Raw genomic sequence first — 17744 nt, 5'->3', positions numbered from 1 at the left:
TGGCAAGTGCCGTGGGCAGGGACCGGCTCTGACCCGGGACAGCGGGAGCGGCCCCTACGCGGTGCCGGGGGTGGCATGGTGGCGGCAGTGGCAGTGGCAGTGGCAGTGACCTGGCCAGCAGCGTGAGGGACACAGGGAGGCTGCGGAGCCCCGGCACGCGAGCATGTCGGGCAGAGCATCTCCCGCCCTGGAGAAGAACGGCAGCATCGGGCACACAGACGAGGGGATGGCCGTGAGGCAGCTCCCCAACAGCATCAGCGTCCAGGGTGTCTCCTACACCATCAGGTAGGGCTGGGAGGGCGGTGTGGAGGGGCGCTGCTCCGGCCAGCGGCGGCGGGAGCGGGGCAGGCCCTGTGGGCCGGGGGTTTGGCCGCAGCCCGGCACGGCGGGAGCGATGGCGCCGGGCCCCCTCACGGCGCCGGGCCCCCTCACGGCGCGGGGCCGAGCCCTCCGCAGCCCCACCGCATCCCCTTCACGGCTCTCTGAAGGACGTGCTTTAGAGATTTCCTAACGCTGTGCCCTTTCCCGTTGCGTTTCTTGCTGCTGCCAGAGGGATAACACGAGGCCCTAAGGAAAGGGACGGGTGGATTAATAGCTGGCAAACATCATCAGCAAATAAAGCCACAGTTCATGGCTGCCCCTTTGGTTGCAGTCCAAAAGCTTCTTAGCAATCATTCTGAAAAACGTGTTCAGATCTCGTTTTATCTTCCAGGTAATGCCAAAGTTGAAGCCTTAGGAGGTGAAAAGGCAAGGAGGAAATACTTTTATTTTTCCATATTTTAAAATCCTTGAAGCTCCCATCCAACATGCAAGTAGCTGTGAACCATTCATGTGCTTTATGCAAAATTTTTACATATTTTCTAATTTTTTATTGGTGTTTGTTTTCCAAGAGAGCGTATTGGCCCATGGTGGAACTTTTCTTTATATTGTAAAAAATGGACCCGGCAAATACTTAAGGATGTTTCATTTCACATAGAAAGTGGCCAGATTATGGGGATTTTAGGAAATTCTGGTAAGTTGTTCCAGTACTTTAAACAAAATAAGATCACAGTTAATACTGGTGACTTTCATAGTGACATGAATGTGACTGAGGTCTGTGTTTTAAATAATGAAATTGTGGCTGATTTTAACTTCTGCTTTGTAAAAATGGTGCTTGGTTTTCAGAGTTCAGTCTTCTGTCATCTAACTAACAATTATAACTTCAATAACAGACAAGGTTACTTCAAAACTCAAATGTTTCGCTGCAGAGTGTGAATTTTTTATGATTTAAATGCTAATTTGCATTCTAATTTTCCCATTTACTTTCCCTTAATTAGCTGCATTTTCAGGGCCTATTATTTTGAAGTTATCGAGAAAAAATCCAACTTTGTACCTTTTGTATGTGTCCATCCAAGTCAGGCTACCACTCTTGGAATCATAAAATTCATCTCAGCACATGATTAATTTATTTTGTTTGAAAGGATCTGGGAAAACAACTCTTCTGGATGCAATATCGGGAAGACTGGGACATAAAGATAACTTCTTTGGTGAAGTGTATGTGAATGGACGTCAGCTGAAGAGGGAACAGTTCAGAGATTGCTTCTCTTATGTGCCACAGGTTGATTTCTACATTTCTTTTTGTGTACTGTGCTTCCTTTTGTGTAAAAAAATTGCTAGTGTAATGGAGTAGTGTAATGTGAATGTGATTTTACTAGGAAATTTGGGACAAATCAGTTAATAAGCTGTATGAATGATTAGGCTTGCATGAAGAGGGACAAAATTTTAATTACTACAGGACTAACTCCTTCTTCCTCTTCACTTTTTTTTTCAGAGTGACACTTTGTTAAGCTTTCTCACTGTAGAGGAGTCTTTGACCTACACGGCTTTACTAACTCTTAAGAAGTGCTCCAACAGCTCCATCAAAAAGAAGGTTTGTATTTTACAGTCTTCCACCAGAAAGTCGTCCAGGCTGTTTTGTAATGTTTTCACCAGCAGCACTTTCCTTCCTTGGCTGTGTTTTATGTTTATGAGGTTTTGTAATCTTCATTCTGCAAATGGGGGGAAATCCCCCTGCTGAGGAGTAGGGCACAAGCTCTCTGGTGGTGCCACCTCTTCAAGGGGCTTGTGCTGGTGCCCCAGGACATGCCCATTATGCTGGGACAAAACGCTCCCACCCGAAGCTGGAGCAGTTACTGCTGCAGGAGGTGCTGCTCTGGGTGTTGAGGTCAGTTCCCCTTCCCCAGAAGGGAACCTCAGTTCTCTGGGGTATTTAGGCCCATGTGTGCTGGCAGGTCTCATGGACAGCACAACTGATTTTGACACCACTCTGTCTCCTGTACGATATCTCTCACTAACCACAACAGCTCAAAAAAGCACTGGTCTACTAAACCTCCTACAAGCTCCTTTCTTGATGAAATCAGTGTGTTTCAGATTTATTTAAAGGGGTCTTTTTTTAATTGTATTGGAAGTAAAATCAGATATTTCTCACCAGAAGGTCTTGCTTTCTGTCTTCTCTCTTCCCCAGTCTTCCAGTCAGTACTTTATACTTCCCCAGAATTGATGTGCCTCCCTGCTCTCTGATTTTGGAAGCCAGAGCAGCAAATTATGCTTCATACCTTAACTTCTGGTCACCTCTGAACTCTTAATCGCGTAATGTCAAATGAGGCTAAAATTTACTAATTTCAGAATGCATTGAAATAAAATTTTAAAAACTAATAATTTAAATAATGTATTAAAAATCAAATATAAATTAGGCCAGATACTGTTCAACTAGAATGGATGCAAGCAGGCTATTAGTAAAGCTGTAATTTAAAATTATGTTCTTTTTTTCCTGTTTTTTGCCATTGCACACAGGTATCTGAGCTGGACTGTGTTTAGTGCTTTGAAGTTGTAATTATTTTTTAGGTAGATGCAGTTATGACTGAGCTGAGTCTCAGCCACATTGCTGACAAAATAATTGGAAGCCGGAATGTCGCTGGAATTTCTGGGGGTGAGAGGCGTCGGGTATCGGTTGCAGCCCAGCTTTTACAAGATCCCAGTAAGTACCACTGCTTGGATTTTCAAAATAAAGCAAGGCTGTGTCACGTTGTGCTCCTGCCACAGGCCTCTGTAAACCACTTCAAAATACAAAAGCATTTGCATTCTTTAATTCAGCAGAAGCCAGTCCGGTGATGACAGGAAAGAATAAGCAGTAACTGAGGTCTGCCACTGATCCGTTAGTTGATCTTGGAAAGCAGACAAATTAAAAATCTTAGGGGACTGAACACAGGTTTGGACTTGGATTTATCCATTTTAAGTCTTTCTGGGTTCACTTTTACCAAAGGTTGGTTATGGCCCATTAATTTATCATTTTTGAGTATATTAGAGCCATACATGTGCAAGCACTGAGCCTTGTAGTGGAGTAGCTGCCCTTCATCTATGTATGTGTGAGTGCCATGTATGTTCCAGTGCCAAAAAAATTCCAGTGAAAGGAAATCAAAGCTGAGTAACTGTGGAAGGATTATCCATGGGAAAAATTTTGTGAGTTTTGAGAGAGTTTCTTGAAGGTGCCAGAATCTCACGGAGTGAATGTACAGCACATGTTTATTGGATGCTGGAGTCCTTGTAGCCACGTGGATGTGCTACAGCTGCATATTAGGCAGGAGGGAGCTCAAGTAGCACAGTGAGGTACATCCCTGCTACTGGTGACTCCTGGGGTGTGGTTGCTGCTCAGGACCTCACAAAACTCTACAGTAAACACTATAGTAATTCTGTGGCGATAAACCTAGAGTGAAAACTCTCCTCCCGTCGTACCCTGATCAAGGTTGGACTGCCCTCTTCTGTGCTATGTGTCATCTCTATAAAAATAGTGGATTTGATGATAAGTTTTTCCCTTTCATGTGCAATAAAATAATGAAGAAAAGGCAGTAACATCTGCTTCAATCTGTGGAATTGCATCTGCTGTATTTTAAGAATTCTTGGTTAGTTCGTAACAAATTTTATATATAAATATGTATATATAAATTTAATTCAGAATATATAACTCCTAGCTAATTTTTTGCTTATATTTACGATTTTGTAAATGCTGAAATTCATCATTATTGTTCTTGAAAGAAGATGTATGCATCAAAACTATTTTGGTAATTTTCACATTTCACATGAATTTAGAAGAAGTATTATGCTCTACACTATTTTTCATGTCCTTATTCCTAGTCATTGAAACAGAACCACTGAAACTAAATAAAACTGAACAATCCCATCATGGCAATATCTGTGCATACCCTGGTTTATGTGCTGAACTTCACCTGCAAAGTCATTTCTATGTTATTTGCCAAATTAGCTTTAAAGGCAGAAGCTATGCCATTTGCTCCTGATTTTCTGGAATTTTGAAGTTACTCTTTGTCGTTTGACAGAGGTCATGCTACTTGATGAACCAACGACAGGGCTGGACTGCCTGACTGCAAACCAGCTTGTCTTGCTTCTCTCACAGCTTGCACACAGAGACAGGATTGTGATTCTTACAATCCATCAGCCTCGCTCAGAACTTTTCAAGGTAGATGATACCTACTCACTGTTGGCTTTTCCACCTGACCTTTTAGTACATTGGTTCTTTTCAGGATGGAAGTACAAGATCCAGTATAGCTGCCTCTTTTCCTTTCCTTTGCTTAATTAGAGGCTTCTCTTGAACTTTACAACTCTGGCCTTGTCCCAGTCACAGGGCACTTAGGGACACACATTGCCTTGTGAAAATAGTGTGAATTCTGTCTGTGTGCCTAACACTTGTGTTGTGCAAGTGCCCAAACCAAAACCGCTGGGAGAAGTAAAGACAAGGCATGTGGGTACACCTTGGTTGTGTGGTGAGGCAGTCCTGCCTTGCAGGGTTTGGCTGGGGAGAGCATTTCTCTCTTCCCATTACTGTTTCTCACTTTGCTCTTTGTCCACCATCTGCCACATGAATGCAAAACTCCTCTTCCCTGGCTGACTGAATGGAGTGTAAATGGTTGTGGAGCCTAAGGGGAGCAGCAGTGCTTTTCTGGACTGAAAGCAGCCCTGGTGTCTTGAGAACAGGGATTGATCATAGCTGGTGGTAACCTTGCCCTGGCAAATGTTCACTTGAAGAGCGGTGCTGTTAGAGTCCTTAAGCACCTCAGGATAATATTGTCAACAATTTGGGGGGTTTTACAGACTGGGGCTATTAAGCACCAAAGGAGGTCAGTCAGTAAGTGAAGGTGCATTAGAAGTGAAGTCAGAAAGCCACATCTCTTCTTGAGGATTGCCTCTGTATGCTGTTGTCATTGACAGTTTTGAGAACCACTAGAGCTTAAAGATGTGTCATTTTGCATAACCACCAATGAGAGGCATGAAAGAAAGGACAAATGTCTTTTGGGAGAAATACAGTAAGGAAGTTTGAATGTGTCAAAACTATTTTTCCCATCAAAGCATTTCTATTACCAAGACAGTAGCTGTACTCAAGAATGAGTGCACTCCTGATCTGATCGTTGTGGTGACTGGTGACAGGACCTGAGGGAAGGAATGGCCTGAAGTATGACAAGGGAGGTTTAGGTTGGATCTTAGAAAAAGATTTTTCACACAGAGGGTGGTTAGGAACAGGATCGCCAGGAAAGTGGCCACAACACCAAGTCTGACAGAGTTCAAGAAGCTTTTGGACAATGTACTCAGGCACATGGTGGAATTCTTGGGGTGTCTTATGTGTTTTATGTCTTGATTATCCTGATGGATTCCTTCCAAATCAGCATATTCTGTGATTCTTAGTACATACTGCTAATATATTAATTTTCCCCCAACAGTTATTTGATAAAATAGCCATCATGAGCTTTGGAGAAATGGTTTTCTGTGGGAACCCTATGGAAATGATCTCATTTTTTAGTGACTGTGGCTATTCTTGTCCTGAACAATCAAATCCTTTTGACTTCTATGGTAAGTTTGTCTAAGTTTTTGGTAAAACAATCTGGTCGTTACCCAAGTTAAAGTTTTTCCAGAGATAAAAATGTATGTGAATTCTGCTCCAACTTTTTAATTATTTTCAGCTCAGAGAGAGGGCTGGCCCTATGTCATTCCTAATGATCCCATAAAATAGCCATATTTGCAGTAAAGGAGTAAATTACCACTAAAAAAAGAATCTCAACTTCATGAAACCTGTGGATTCCTGATGGCATTTCCCTATGGCTGTGCACTGGATGCTGGAAAATGAATTTGATTCCAAAATTGTGCAAAATACCATGCTCCTCCGGAGTCTGTGATGCCAAGCAATTTAAAAGAGTTGTGTGGAGGGAACGTTGTGGAATAAATATGGGATGACTTGAGGCATCAATTTCCAGGAATTCTAAGTTTGAGGTTTCTGAAAGTTTAGGGGAGTTGCTAATACCAGGGTGAGCAACTGGAACAGAATGGATGCTTCAGTAGATGATGATAGCAAGATGATTATAGCTGCTGGCATAAGCTGGAGAGTATTGTTTTGCCAATTCAAGATGAAAAAAAAAGGGTGAGCAGGAGGCTTTGGAAATGAGACTCATTTTGCTGCAGGACATCCATGTCCCTGATCCATACAGGCACAGGTTTGAAGAGCATGTGGATGTGTTTGTATGCTTACAGATAAGCAGCCATTTACCTAACTCTATTTAAATCCAACTTGTTAGGTTAATTTCTGGCAGTACTAGCTGAGCACTAACCAGAGAATTTGACCAATTCAAAAAGCTGCATTCAGAGCAGGCAGTGTTTTCCTATTGTCTACATGGCATTCTAAACTCAGTGAGAAGAGAGGATGGTTGTTGACATGAAGCTGGAATGGGATAAAGCTGAAAATACTGGTATGACAGTGAGGATAATTTTGCCTTCATGAATTTGAATAGTCTTGAAAAGCATAGATGATTTGAGATTTAGACCCACTTTTAAAAAATCTTGGTAAAGAGAGTACTGCATTCTTCAAATGTCAACCTTTGAATGTGACAAGAAAGGAAAAAAATATAGATTAGAGCAAAGAATCATCAGAATATTTAGTCTTTCGAAAATTGGTAGTTTATATTTTTTTTGTGTGATTTGATGTGAATGAAGGGACAGATTCTGATATCATTTACACCAGCAACAGAGGAAAATATATCCTATGTATGGAGTGTGGATTATATTGCTGAACTGTCACATGTTTGTAAAAAGTACTAATGCATGGTAGGCATTAGCTAGTTGGTCTAGTTTGTAGTCAGTGTTACAATTATTTTAAAGCACACCCAGTTGCCATTTATTTCCTGTGTGACTTCCAGCAAGTCACACTGGCCAAGTTTTAAAAAGTGTTTCTGCCTTTCGGATGTTCATGTTTGTAAAAGCAAAGGCTTCATTTTGGAAATGTTTACCATTAAAGACAATTCTGATGAATTCCAGCTTTTAGAACACCAAGGAACTATTCCTAAGCCTAATTCAGATTTTGAGGAAACTTAAGAATCTTGGACAAGGCCTCCTTTTGTTGAGACAAGGCCTCCTTTTGTTGAATTTGCATTTTGAAGTTGAACAGAACAATACAAAACTGAAATCTAAGGATGAAAGGAACCTTAGCAATAAATAACTGATGAAGACATCTTAGCAGATGTAGAAGAGTAATATAAAATAGGGTAAGAACAAGTATTGCTGAGAACAACAATCCAGTTTTCAAACCTTGGCTAATTCATTGCTGTTGGGGAAAAGGGAAATTTCGAAGGCGTTTTAGCGCTATTACTGAATCTGTATGACTTGTAAAAATGGAGCACACAAATTTCCCATCTGCCAGCAAAAAAATTGCTGGTGCCAGGAGTATGTTTAGGGGGACTTATTAGAAAGGAACATTAACTCTGTGAAGTAGTTACCTTTCCTGAGTTCCATGGCAGTCAGTATTACTTCCTGCAGCTTGGGCTGAGCCTGCTAGGGGAATTTGGCCAGCTGAACATCCTCTGACAAGAGAAGTATGTCTGCAAAGGAGGTAACAATGCATTAACAGCTCAAGGAGAGAAGAGCAGTGTCTCTACAGTGTGAGTTCACACTAAGCAAAAAATAAAGCTCCATAGTTATGGAGGAGTGGGCAGAGGACAAGGGGGAGCTGTGGAGCCACATCTGAGCATTTGCCTGAAAACCTGAGAAATATATGGCCAGATAAGTCATCTCTTCATCTTCATAAATGTTCATCCTCTGGTGCTTTGTCTTGCTCTCTACAGCTCTGTGCTGTGCAAGGAGAGTGCTTAAGGTCTGACCAGCACAGTGCTTAGGCTTGCATTTCCAGATCAAGGACCTGAACTGCAGGGTCCTACAGAGGTCACAAAACACAGATTTCTTGTGGCTGCACAGTTAATTAATTCCTGCTGCATCTAACAGAAGGGAGGAAGAAGCCTTGAATACTTTCAATTGACCTTTTAATCTTTGCATATTTTAGAATGGAGACAATAAGAAGTTAGTTGCATGGGGAAAAATGTATGAAGGGAAAGTGATGTGTGTATAGAGTAAAAGCTTTGTCATTTTGCAGTGGATCTGACATCTGTGGACACCCGAAGCAAGGAACATGAACTCGAAACCTACAGTAGGGTTCAGCAATTTGTATCAGCATATAGAAACTCAGAGATCTTTAGCAAAGTACTGGCAGCCATTGAAAAAACAAAGTATATGAAGGAGCTGCCACCAATACCATTCAAAAACAAAGACTCACCCAGTGGCTTTGACCAAATACTGATTCTTTTACGGTAAGACTTCTCCACCCCCCCCCTCCCCTTTTAAAGCAGTTGGTTTTTTTTTCTTCTCCATTAATCTTTCAGGTTTCCCCTCCATGTAGAGATGCACTTCCTTGGTTATTTGATCTCCCACTGTACTTGTCCCTAGTCTTTTTTAATATATTAGCTCTTTGTGGGCACTGTTTGTCTAAGATTTGTTCAAAGCTTAATACCCTACCAACATGTGTTCAGTTGTAGCTAACAAGCCTTTTGTTGTTGTTTTGTTTCATTATCAGGAGAACAACAAGAAATCTCTCCAGAGATAAGATAGGCATCATCATGCGTCTCCTCCAGAACCTGTTATTTGGCTTGTTCATAGCCTTTTTCCTTCTTAGACTAAGGAATGACCTGGCCCAGGGAGCTGTGCAGGACCGTGTGGGGCTTGTCTACCAGTGTGTGAGTGCCCCCCCCTACACAGGGATGCTCAATGCTGTGGCCCTGTGTGAGTTTCTGTCCTGTCTTACATGCAGCAGCACCTGTTGCTGCCACTCTGTTTTAAATGAGAAAAAGTATTTTTTGAAGATACTAATTTAAAGGCTCTTCACTGGTCTAGGTAATGTCAGAGTTGATACAGAAGCACAAGATTCAATGAAATTTAAGGGTATATGCCCTGATCCCTGCCTTTTACAGATGGCCTGTCTATGAAGGCTTTATTCTAAACAGTGCAAAAGATTTCCCTGTGTGTAGCATTTTATAGGCAAGACAAAGTCTAGGTCTAGCTAATATCTAAGTGAGCTCAAAACAAGACACGTGGAAAGGATGGAAATACAAAACAGCTTTGTCAGCAATTAAGCATAATTGGATTTATGAGTATTATGTGATGATTACATTTTAAAAGGATTTTTCTCTTACAGGTGCCATACTGAAAGCAACAGTAGTTTCTATTTACAGCCCTAAAAACTGTTTTGCTCATGTAGAGAGCATACACTGCTGTCATCAGGTTGAAATCAGAGCACCTCAATAAATTAGCCAGTGACAGAGGTTTTCTCATGTCCTTAATTTGTATATGCAAAAAGAGAAGGTTGTCCTGCATTCTGATAGGTTAGGCCTCTTTCATTAAGTCTACCAATGTTTGCAATCCACAGGGAACATGCTTTGCATTTATAGTGGGAGAAAAAGGGATCAGAGTGGTTTAGGCAGAATGTTTGTGATATATTCTCAAAGTTGTCCCTGTGCTTCAGATCATTGCTGCTAACAACAAGTCTTGCTCCCTCTGTTTAATGGTAATTTACTTCATTTCTTATCTATTTAATTCAGTCCCACCTCTACGTGCTATCAGCGACCAAGAAAGTAAAGATGGCTTATATAAGAAATGGCAAATGCTTGTAGCTTATATAGTCCATTTCCTGCCCTTCAGCGTCATCAGCGTGGCCATATTCAGCACCTTCATATACTGGTAAGCATTTGAACCATCTGTTGGGTTGTCATTTTGTTTTTGTTACCAGTGTCAGTTAACATGTCAGCAAAAGGCCTCCTGGCATGGCTTCCTGCTGTTGTCTCTCAAAATGATTACAGAAAACATAAGGAAAGATGACATAAATTTAGCCCTTCTCTTTCAGGCAGAGCTGAAAACACTTTCCCAGTAAGTAAATTACCAGTTCTCTAGGTAACTTGGAAAGTTTTGGTGGACCTGGGAGAGTTATCATCCTTTTTCATATTGAAAGCAGGGAGTGTAATTTTACATTGTGTTTAGAAAGACAGGAAATTAGGGAAACAAACAAACAAACAAAAAAACCCCAAAGTGAGGATGTCAGCTGTAGGTATGTGACAGTAACAAAACTTTTATTTCCTGGGACATTGGGGTTTAGCTACAGCATATGTAAGTGGTGAAATCTGGATCCCTTCTTACTTTCTCTGGACCCTCCAGAGGAAAGCACAAATTTCTGTCCTTCAACCTTTTTCTTTTCCAATGTTGAGAGATTTCAAATGGAAAGAATTTGGAATCCAGTGCACCAAAGTTACTTCTAGTTTTCCTGGGACAGTTGCAATCATTTGGCAGTCTGTAGTAAAATGTGTACAAGTGATGAGCAGGCTTGGTTTGTGTTGTGGATGCATGTTCTCTGATGAGCTGTTCAAAAGTCATAAGTGGATACATCCTCATGAAAGAGCTAAAGTGCAGAAGCCATTCTGCTGTAGCTGTGCATATTAGTGCTCTTACTTTCCAGTAAGATGGACAGAAAATGGATAAAGTAGAACTATACAGAATTGCTTGGACTTCTGAATCAGAATTTCTGCACAGGGAATTTTGTAGCAATTTTCCCCCAATCTGGAAAAACTCAGAAAAAAAGGATGATTATTCCCTTCTTCCTTATGGACTATAGTAGGCAATGAGGGGCAGTGCTCAGCATTTACTTAATTCTTTCCATTTGAAATCTCAGTGAAAAGAGAACTTCTCCCGAGAGGAAGATTTCTGCTCTTCCAGGCATGAGGACTTGCATTGCATGGACAGGTTGTTTTGTAGTTTGATGTGGATATGAAAAGTAGCCACCTTTATCCCCTTAGCTACCTGGGCTTTTGTTTCTGCAAGCTGTCAGTGCTACCTGCTTGAGGCAGGGCTCCCTGAGAAGCCTATGTTGAACAGACAGACAGACAGAAATTACTTGTCCTTCCACTAAGTGCTGTGCTGACCTTGTGTTTGTGACTGGTGCCAAGATAACAGCCATTTGGAAAGCAGCTTTCCAGGCTCAATGACACTCTCAACTCCATAACAAACAGGGAATCCACATGGGCAGAGACTTTGCCCCTGTGTTTTGGTTGGCTCAAACACAATCAACAATAAATAGTGAGGCTCCAGTTAATGGATAATATTTACAGGTATTATCTTTCCAATATTGCGGTTGTTTGGAAGCCATCAGGGATGTGTCAAAGTAATTTCACAATGTTCATAGACCTCTCAGGGCAAGCAGTTTCTGGATGAAATTTTAGCAGTTGTTATGCAGGACTGAACTTTCCCAAATGGCCTAACTATTTGAGAGGCTTTGACAGCCATTTCTTGTAGAGTTTGTGTTTGTGGAGTCAGCCAGTTGGGTCAGGCAGACCCAAACTCAGACTTGATCAGACACAAGACAGGTTTGGCCAAGTTCAAAGAGAGCCTCCTTTGCAATCAAGTGAATGTCCTGTCTATGCAGATTTTCCTATACCTCTGGGAAATCTTCTGACAGTTCACATCATGTTGTTATTCTGTTGTTCTAATATTCTCTCTTTGGGCTGTTATTTTTTTCTTTTTTTTTTTTTTTAGGCTTTCTTCTGTTCTATTCATACCCCAGATTTACTAGCCTCTGTCTGCATATATGTGTGTAAAGTATTAGAGCAGCTCAGACGTGATAGTTTTCTGGTGGGGCTTTGGAAAGCTGTTTCTTCTGCACCAATCTGCACTTAAAAGTTGTTAAATACCTGCTACCTTGCTGAGCGTTTAATGCTGGAAGAGTCAATGTTCATCCATTTATAAATTATTCTGGTGTTACAAAAAACACTACAGGAAAGCTAGTGAGAAATTGATACTTCTGGTTTAAGACCATATTTGAACATGGTGGATTGAGAAAAAACAACATAGGGTCTTACACTGAGCAACAACAAAAAAGAAATTGAATGTTGAATTGCTGCTTGTGAGATAAGGAAAGCATGCAGTGTGCACCTAGTGTGAGGCAATTTTATTATGAGGTATTTTGGAAAAAGAGTAATGTGTCACAGTGTAATAAAGGGTTTTGTCATCTGTCACATACACTATAAGGCTGAATTAAGTTTGTCAAGCAATTGCAGGCTTTTCTTAACGTTTTAATATTGAGTATAGATTGAGAGGACTCTTTCCCTTGGGTTAGCTAGGGGAAAACTGAGAACAGCATGTTGCAATAAAGAATGCAGGAGTATGGGGGAAAGTGCATTGGTATGAATTACATGGGTGGTGAATTCAATTAGTTTTTCATTTAATTGAGTATATCCATGCTTATGTTTGCTTGCACAGTATCAGAAGTGCAAAATCCCATCTGTTAATTACCTGCATAAAGATGTTCTTTAAATATGTGACTTACATTAATGACTCCCACTGCAAAGACTTTACAAGAAGCAGCAGGTTAAAGGAATAGAAAAGCTGTGGTGATTGTCTTGAAAAAAACTGGGTTTCTACAAAAATCACATCTTTGCATATCCCTCTTTAATCTAGATGGAGAAAACCTCATGTATCTGCACTTAGATAATGATAGTAAGTGGATATCCTTTGTGTTTAGATTCCAAACAATATACTAAGGATTAAGGCATAAACTCTTCACCTAATGAGGTATAACTGCAAAAAGCCCAAATAGAAAAAAAGTAAAAGCTACTTTCCAAGTTTACTACTCAAACATTGTTTTTTAACTGTTCTTTTGCTCATCTTTGTACAGGACTACAGGATTGTATCCTGATGGTTCCAGATTTGGAGTTTTCTTTGCTGTTGTCCTAGCGTCTCACATGATTGGTGAACTACTAACACTTGTTGTGCTTGGCATGGTTCAAGACCCAAATAGAGTCCAAAGTGGAGTTGTGCTGCTTAATTCAGCTGGTGTGATAATGGGAACAGGGCTAGTAAGGTAGGAAAAAATCTTACTTTGTTACAGTGTTGCTGTTAACACTGATGTGGAAGAGTTGGTTTTGCAGAAATCCAGTAAAGCACTGGAAATGCAATGGAAAAGCAAGAGCAGCTGTGCTCCTTCAGAGGCAGAACTACTTATTGGGCTTTGTACTAAACATAAACCAGACACTTAGTATCTTTAGATATCAACAAAGATATTGAAGATTCCCCCCATTTTTGCAAATACTTTGAAGAAAAAACTGAAAAATTAATATATGTCAGCTCATCTGAATTATTTTATTGATGCTGACATGATGACATGAAATGCTGTCCTCATTAAAGGAGCCCACATATTCCTACATTTTTTAGTAACTGCTGGAACTTATGACATTAAACACTGGTAATGCTGGTTTAAAAAAGCAGTTGCTCTCAACTGTCTTACTGGTGTTATTATCCACTTTAGCCAGTAAACTTTTCAGTCCCTTTTTCTACCTGTACAGACTGAAATCTATAAAAATTATTGAGTAGTGTAGTAAAGATGCAGGAAAATTGTGATCCGCTTGCTCTATTACTGTGCAAATAGATGGGTTTGTGTTTTAATTGCATGAAGTTTGAACAGTTTTCTCCTTGTATTTGTCAATACTGAAATTACTAGATTTTTTTGAGGGACATAGCAGAATAACATGTAACTGTTAAAAGCAGTTTTCCTAAGATCTTGAGGAAGTAGGATATGGTTACCTGAGACCCTCCCAATGAAAATTAAGTAAGCCTAACAACACATGGTGTTGTCCTCAAGAAAACCATCTGAATCTTCACAAAGTTGATGATGCTTTGTCTCTACTTTAAAGTAGATCTCAGCTCATACTTCTGATATAAAGCTAGGTTAATGTCTATTTATTTGGTCCCTGCCTAATTTCAGGAAGATATGTGTTTACAGTGAAAGACATTTACTCCTGCTACTGTAGTCTAATGCTTTAGTAATAAGTTAAAAGCATTAGAGTGGTTTCTAAGCTTATTTTAATATTAGGCTTTGCTCACTAATATTATGAATATTTTTGATTAATCTTCATAAGCAATGAAGGACAGTAAAAATAGCATTGAGACTTAGGTTGCTGGGTTTTTTCCTTTTTTTTTTTTTTTTTTTTTTTTTTTGTTATTGTTGTTGTTGTTGTTGAATTATAAGTCTTGAAGTGTGTTAGATGCTGAAATTTCCCTGTCTTATTGAATGTTTCTTCTCATTATTTTTGCTTCATTTTTGCTTTGCTATTATTGCGGCAATGAATTCCTATTCGGTATTGCTTGGTTTTGAAGATGGAGGGAGGGGTGGTGGTTTCTTACTTTGAAAGCACATTTCTGCAAGTAAGGTTTATATTGGGTCTTGTCATTTTCAGTTTATCACTGCCATGTGAACAGCAAACAACCATAGAATTCTTTGTGACTGTTCATAAACAAGTCAGGGCTGAATGTTGTGACACTGTACCAAAGTCAGGGACAGCCTTCATGGCTGTCTCATCATTTAGCCCTAAAATTGGACTTTATGTTTGAAAACCCTACAGGTAGAGACAAGAACTGTTTTTGTCACAGGTTACAAACAATGAGGGCTTGTTTTAATTTGGGGTCTCTTAGTATGTAGCAAACGCCAGCTTAACATCTCTGTTTCTTTAAGGACCATTGAAGAAATGCCAACACCTTTGAAACTACTTAGTTTTCTTACATTTCAAAGATACAGCAGTGAAGTCCTTGTAGTCAATGAATTTTATGGCTTAAACTTCACATGTGGTAAGTGTTCAAAAAAAAAAGTCCATTATAAATAATTTTAATGAGATGTTGATGCTTATTTTCCTTCTATGTACATGTATCCTGATAAAACAAAGGTAACTTTTGAGTTGCTAAAAAGAACTTACGAATTAGTGAAGACTATAATGCCACACCGGTAAGTTAGAGCAGAATTTGATTCTTTTGTTCCATTATCTCTCATTCTTCCAGTTCTTCCATCTTCCTCTTTTTCACCTATTCTCTTATCCCCTCTTTGGAGGAATTTTGGAAGCTAAGTTTATTACAGGCTGGATTTATTTTTTTTTTTTTTGTGCAATGTTACACAAATAGAGCATCAAGAAGATTGCACAATCTAAGATTAGACATCAGTGGAGGGAGTATTGAGATGTAACAAAAAGCTGACCAGGTATCTCCTCTAATACTAGAGAGGCTTCAGTTCAAATGGGTTTCCATAGTATTTACTGGGCAGCTTGGGTCTGTCAGGCTGCGCTTTGCTGGTTGTGAGCAAGACAACCTGCAAAACAAGAGAATCAATCAGGGTGGCAGGGTCAGTAGCTAATACACATTAGTGGGGCAAAACTTACAGCTTTGAATCTACCTTAAGATATTTGGGGTGTTATAGCCAGGTGTCTGTGCTCCTCTCCAAAGCTACATATTTTTTATCTATTAATCTCTCCTGCACCTCTTTATTACAAGATCAACAATGGTTAGAAAACAAATACATGACTCTATTAGTACCAGTAAATACCTCATTTTTAATGTGCCCTTCAGACAGTCACCATTTCTTGCATTTTGGAACCCTCAACACATATGAACACTCTAAGTCTACTACATGGGGCAGCTTGCTTCTTGATGCCACTCCAGATAATGTGTCTAAAAAGCCATAAATCTTTGTCTGGCATGAACAAAAGAGAGAGCTCCTAGTGACCATTTATTCTTCCCTTCAAAAAGTATGTCATGGATAAACTGCAGAAACATAGGGCTTTTGTCTGGTTTTATTCCACAGTGATGAGAAATACTGCTGTGGGTATGGTTCTTCATGGAGAGGTGTATTTAAGGCATGTGTTAAGAGACCGGAGTCTGAGTTTTAATTTTACTGATTTACCTACTAAAGAAATTGTTTCTTTTGACAGGTGTAGCCAACAGTTCCACTGCAAATAATGCTGCATGTGTTCTCTCTCAAGGCGTCCGGTTCATTGAAGAAAACTATCCCGGGGCACTGTCCCGGTTCACAGTCGATTTCCTCATACTTTATGCTTTTATACCAGTACTTGCCATTATTGCAATTCTAAGCTTCAAATTAAGAGAGAATTACTGACAGACAATGAAAAAGTAGCAATTCCAAAAGTCTCTAATACTATACTTTTATCTGTATTATGGTCGAAGACCTATATTGTTGGATTTTAGATAGAATTTAAATGATTATACATATAAAAACACATTCAACTTCTCATGTTTGTTTTCACCTTGAAAACCAATGTTCTCTTAAGACTGTGAATGACTCCTGATATTGGTATTCCCCACCCCTCTCTTCTGGTTGATTTCCAGATCAGCCATCATCAACAGTATTTAATGTTTTAAAGGGCTTTCTGATTTAATTTAGTCAGCTATTGCTGACAATTTTTAACAATGTAGCAATGGTGCACTAATTTTTTCACCGCTATTTTGTTTTTTAACCACTACTAGTTAATCTCATTTCTAGGGTTGTATTTTCAGTCTTATGCCTTGTTTTGATACCGTTTGAGGAATCTGTAGAGAGGAAACCAAATACATGTGAAAACAGAATCAAGAACTCACTCCACTTTAATCTTATACACACTATACAACTGATGAGTACAGGATCTTGAAGCAGTATCACAGTTAACCAAGTTGGTTTTGCCTTGTAAATGATAGTAAATCAGTGAAGACAGTTAGGTTATTTCTATGAATTCTTTCTTTTCACTGTCATGTTCTAACCTTGTTTTGGAAGCAGTTTATGAATTACAAGGAAAAATATATGTTTGTTTAATAATGTTTTGGTTTTATTTAATAAAATGTCAATTTAACTAGGAAAAAAGTATAAAAGTTGTTTGTCAGAAGCAATGCCATTTTCATCTTTGGAAATTTTTCTCATGGGCCTTTCAAAACTGAAAACATAACAGACACAGAATTCCTAAATTTTGTATCTTATTTTCATGTTCTGTGAAGAAATTAGTTTTCGCAGAGAGATAGATTTCTCCAAGGAGGTAAGTATATTTGTATCTTAAAATTCTGTAATTATATAGCTAGTTTATATGATAGTTTTGAGATGAGGCAGTTCATAACAAGGAATTTTAAATCAAATCCTCAAGGTAATACACTTCCACTTAAGTGTATTTTTCTATTATTTTTATGTAAAATATTCTGAGATATAAATGTTGTTATCAGAAAAACATCTGGTGAATGAATATATTAAACATAACAAATAGCTTTAAATAGCTGGAAAGATACCAGATTAGTCTGTCTCTCCCATTTTTATGAGCATGTAGGGTTGATCTGGTTTGCCAAGTGACTGTTCAGACATTCACTCCGACAAGCCTGAGCTCTCAGGAGACACCTCTGGCTTTAATCTGGATTGTCTTGGGTATTTTCAGAACACTCAGTGCCTCTCACACTAGTGAGGTGTGCATGGACAAAAACCCATTCTTGCTGTAGGCTGAATGTGAATCAGTAATACTCTCAGCACTAACCAACTATCTGTCACATTA

The 17744-nt window shown here is 39.5% G+C and overlaps 1 protein-coding gene across 4 annotated transcripts in view; it reads left to right on the top strand.

The window, feature by feature from the left end:
- Positions 1-128: 128 nt before the first annotated feature.
- The window catches only part of ABCG5 (ATP binding cassette subfamily G member 5), a 32578-nt gene continuing 14962 nt past the window's right edge, over positions 129-17744 (top strand). The window contains exons 1-13 of one of the 4 annotated variants that reach the window (XM_064414410.1): positions 129-285; positions 891-1012; positions 1461-1597; positions 1811-1909; positions 2884-3016; positions 4371-4510; positions 5766-5895; positions 8459-8672; positions 8936-9141; positions 9957-10095; positions 13076-13261; positions 14909-15021; positions 16152-17286. In XM_064414410.1, the coding sequence (XP_064270480.1) occupies positions 164-285; positions 891-1012; positions 1461-1597; positions 1811-1909; positions 2884-3016; positions 4371-4510; positions 5766-5895; positions 8459-8672; positions 8936-9141; positions 9957-10095; positions 13076-13261; positions 14909-15021; positions 16152-16336 (1926 nt within the window). In that variant the 5' untranslated portion in view covers positions 129-163 and the 3' untranslated portion in view covers positions 16337-17286. Of the gene's footprint in view, positions 286-434; positions 748-890; positions 1013-1460; positions 1598-1810; positions 1910-2883; positions 3017-4370; positions 4511-5765; positions 5896-8458; positions 8673-8935; positions 9142-9956; positions 10096-13075; positions 13262-14908; positions 15022-16151; positions 17287-17744 lie in introns of those variants that run through there. The other 3 variants (XM_064414414.1, XM_064414413.1, XM_064414412.1) reach the window with 3 other exon arrangements.

This window comes from Passer domesticus, chromosome 3 (assembly GCF_036417665.1).
Source record: "Passer domesticus isolate bPasDom1 chromosome 3, bPasDom1.hap1, whole genome shotgun sequence".
NCBI classification, from domain to species: domain Eukaryota; kingdom Metazoa; phylum Chordata; class Aves; order Passeriformes; family Passeridae; genus Passer; species Passer domesticus.
This window is presented reverse-complemented; position numbering and strand designations above follow the sequence as displayed.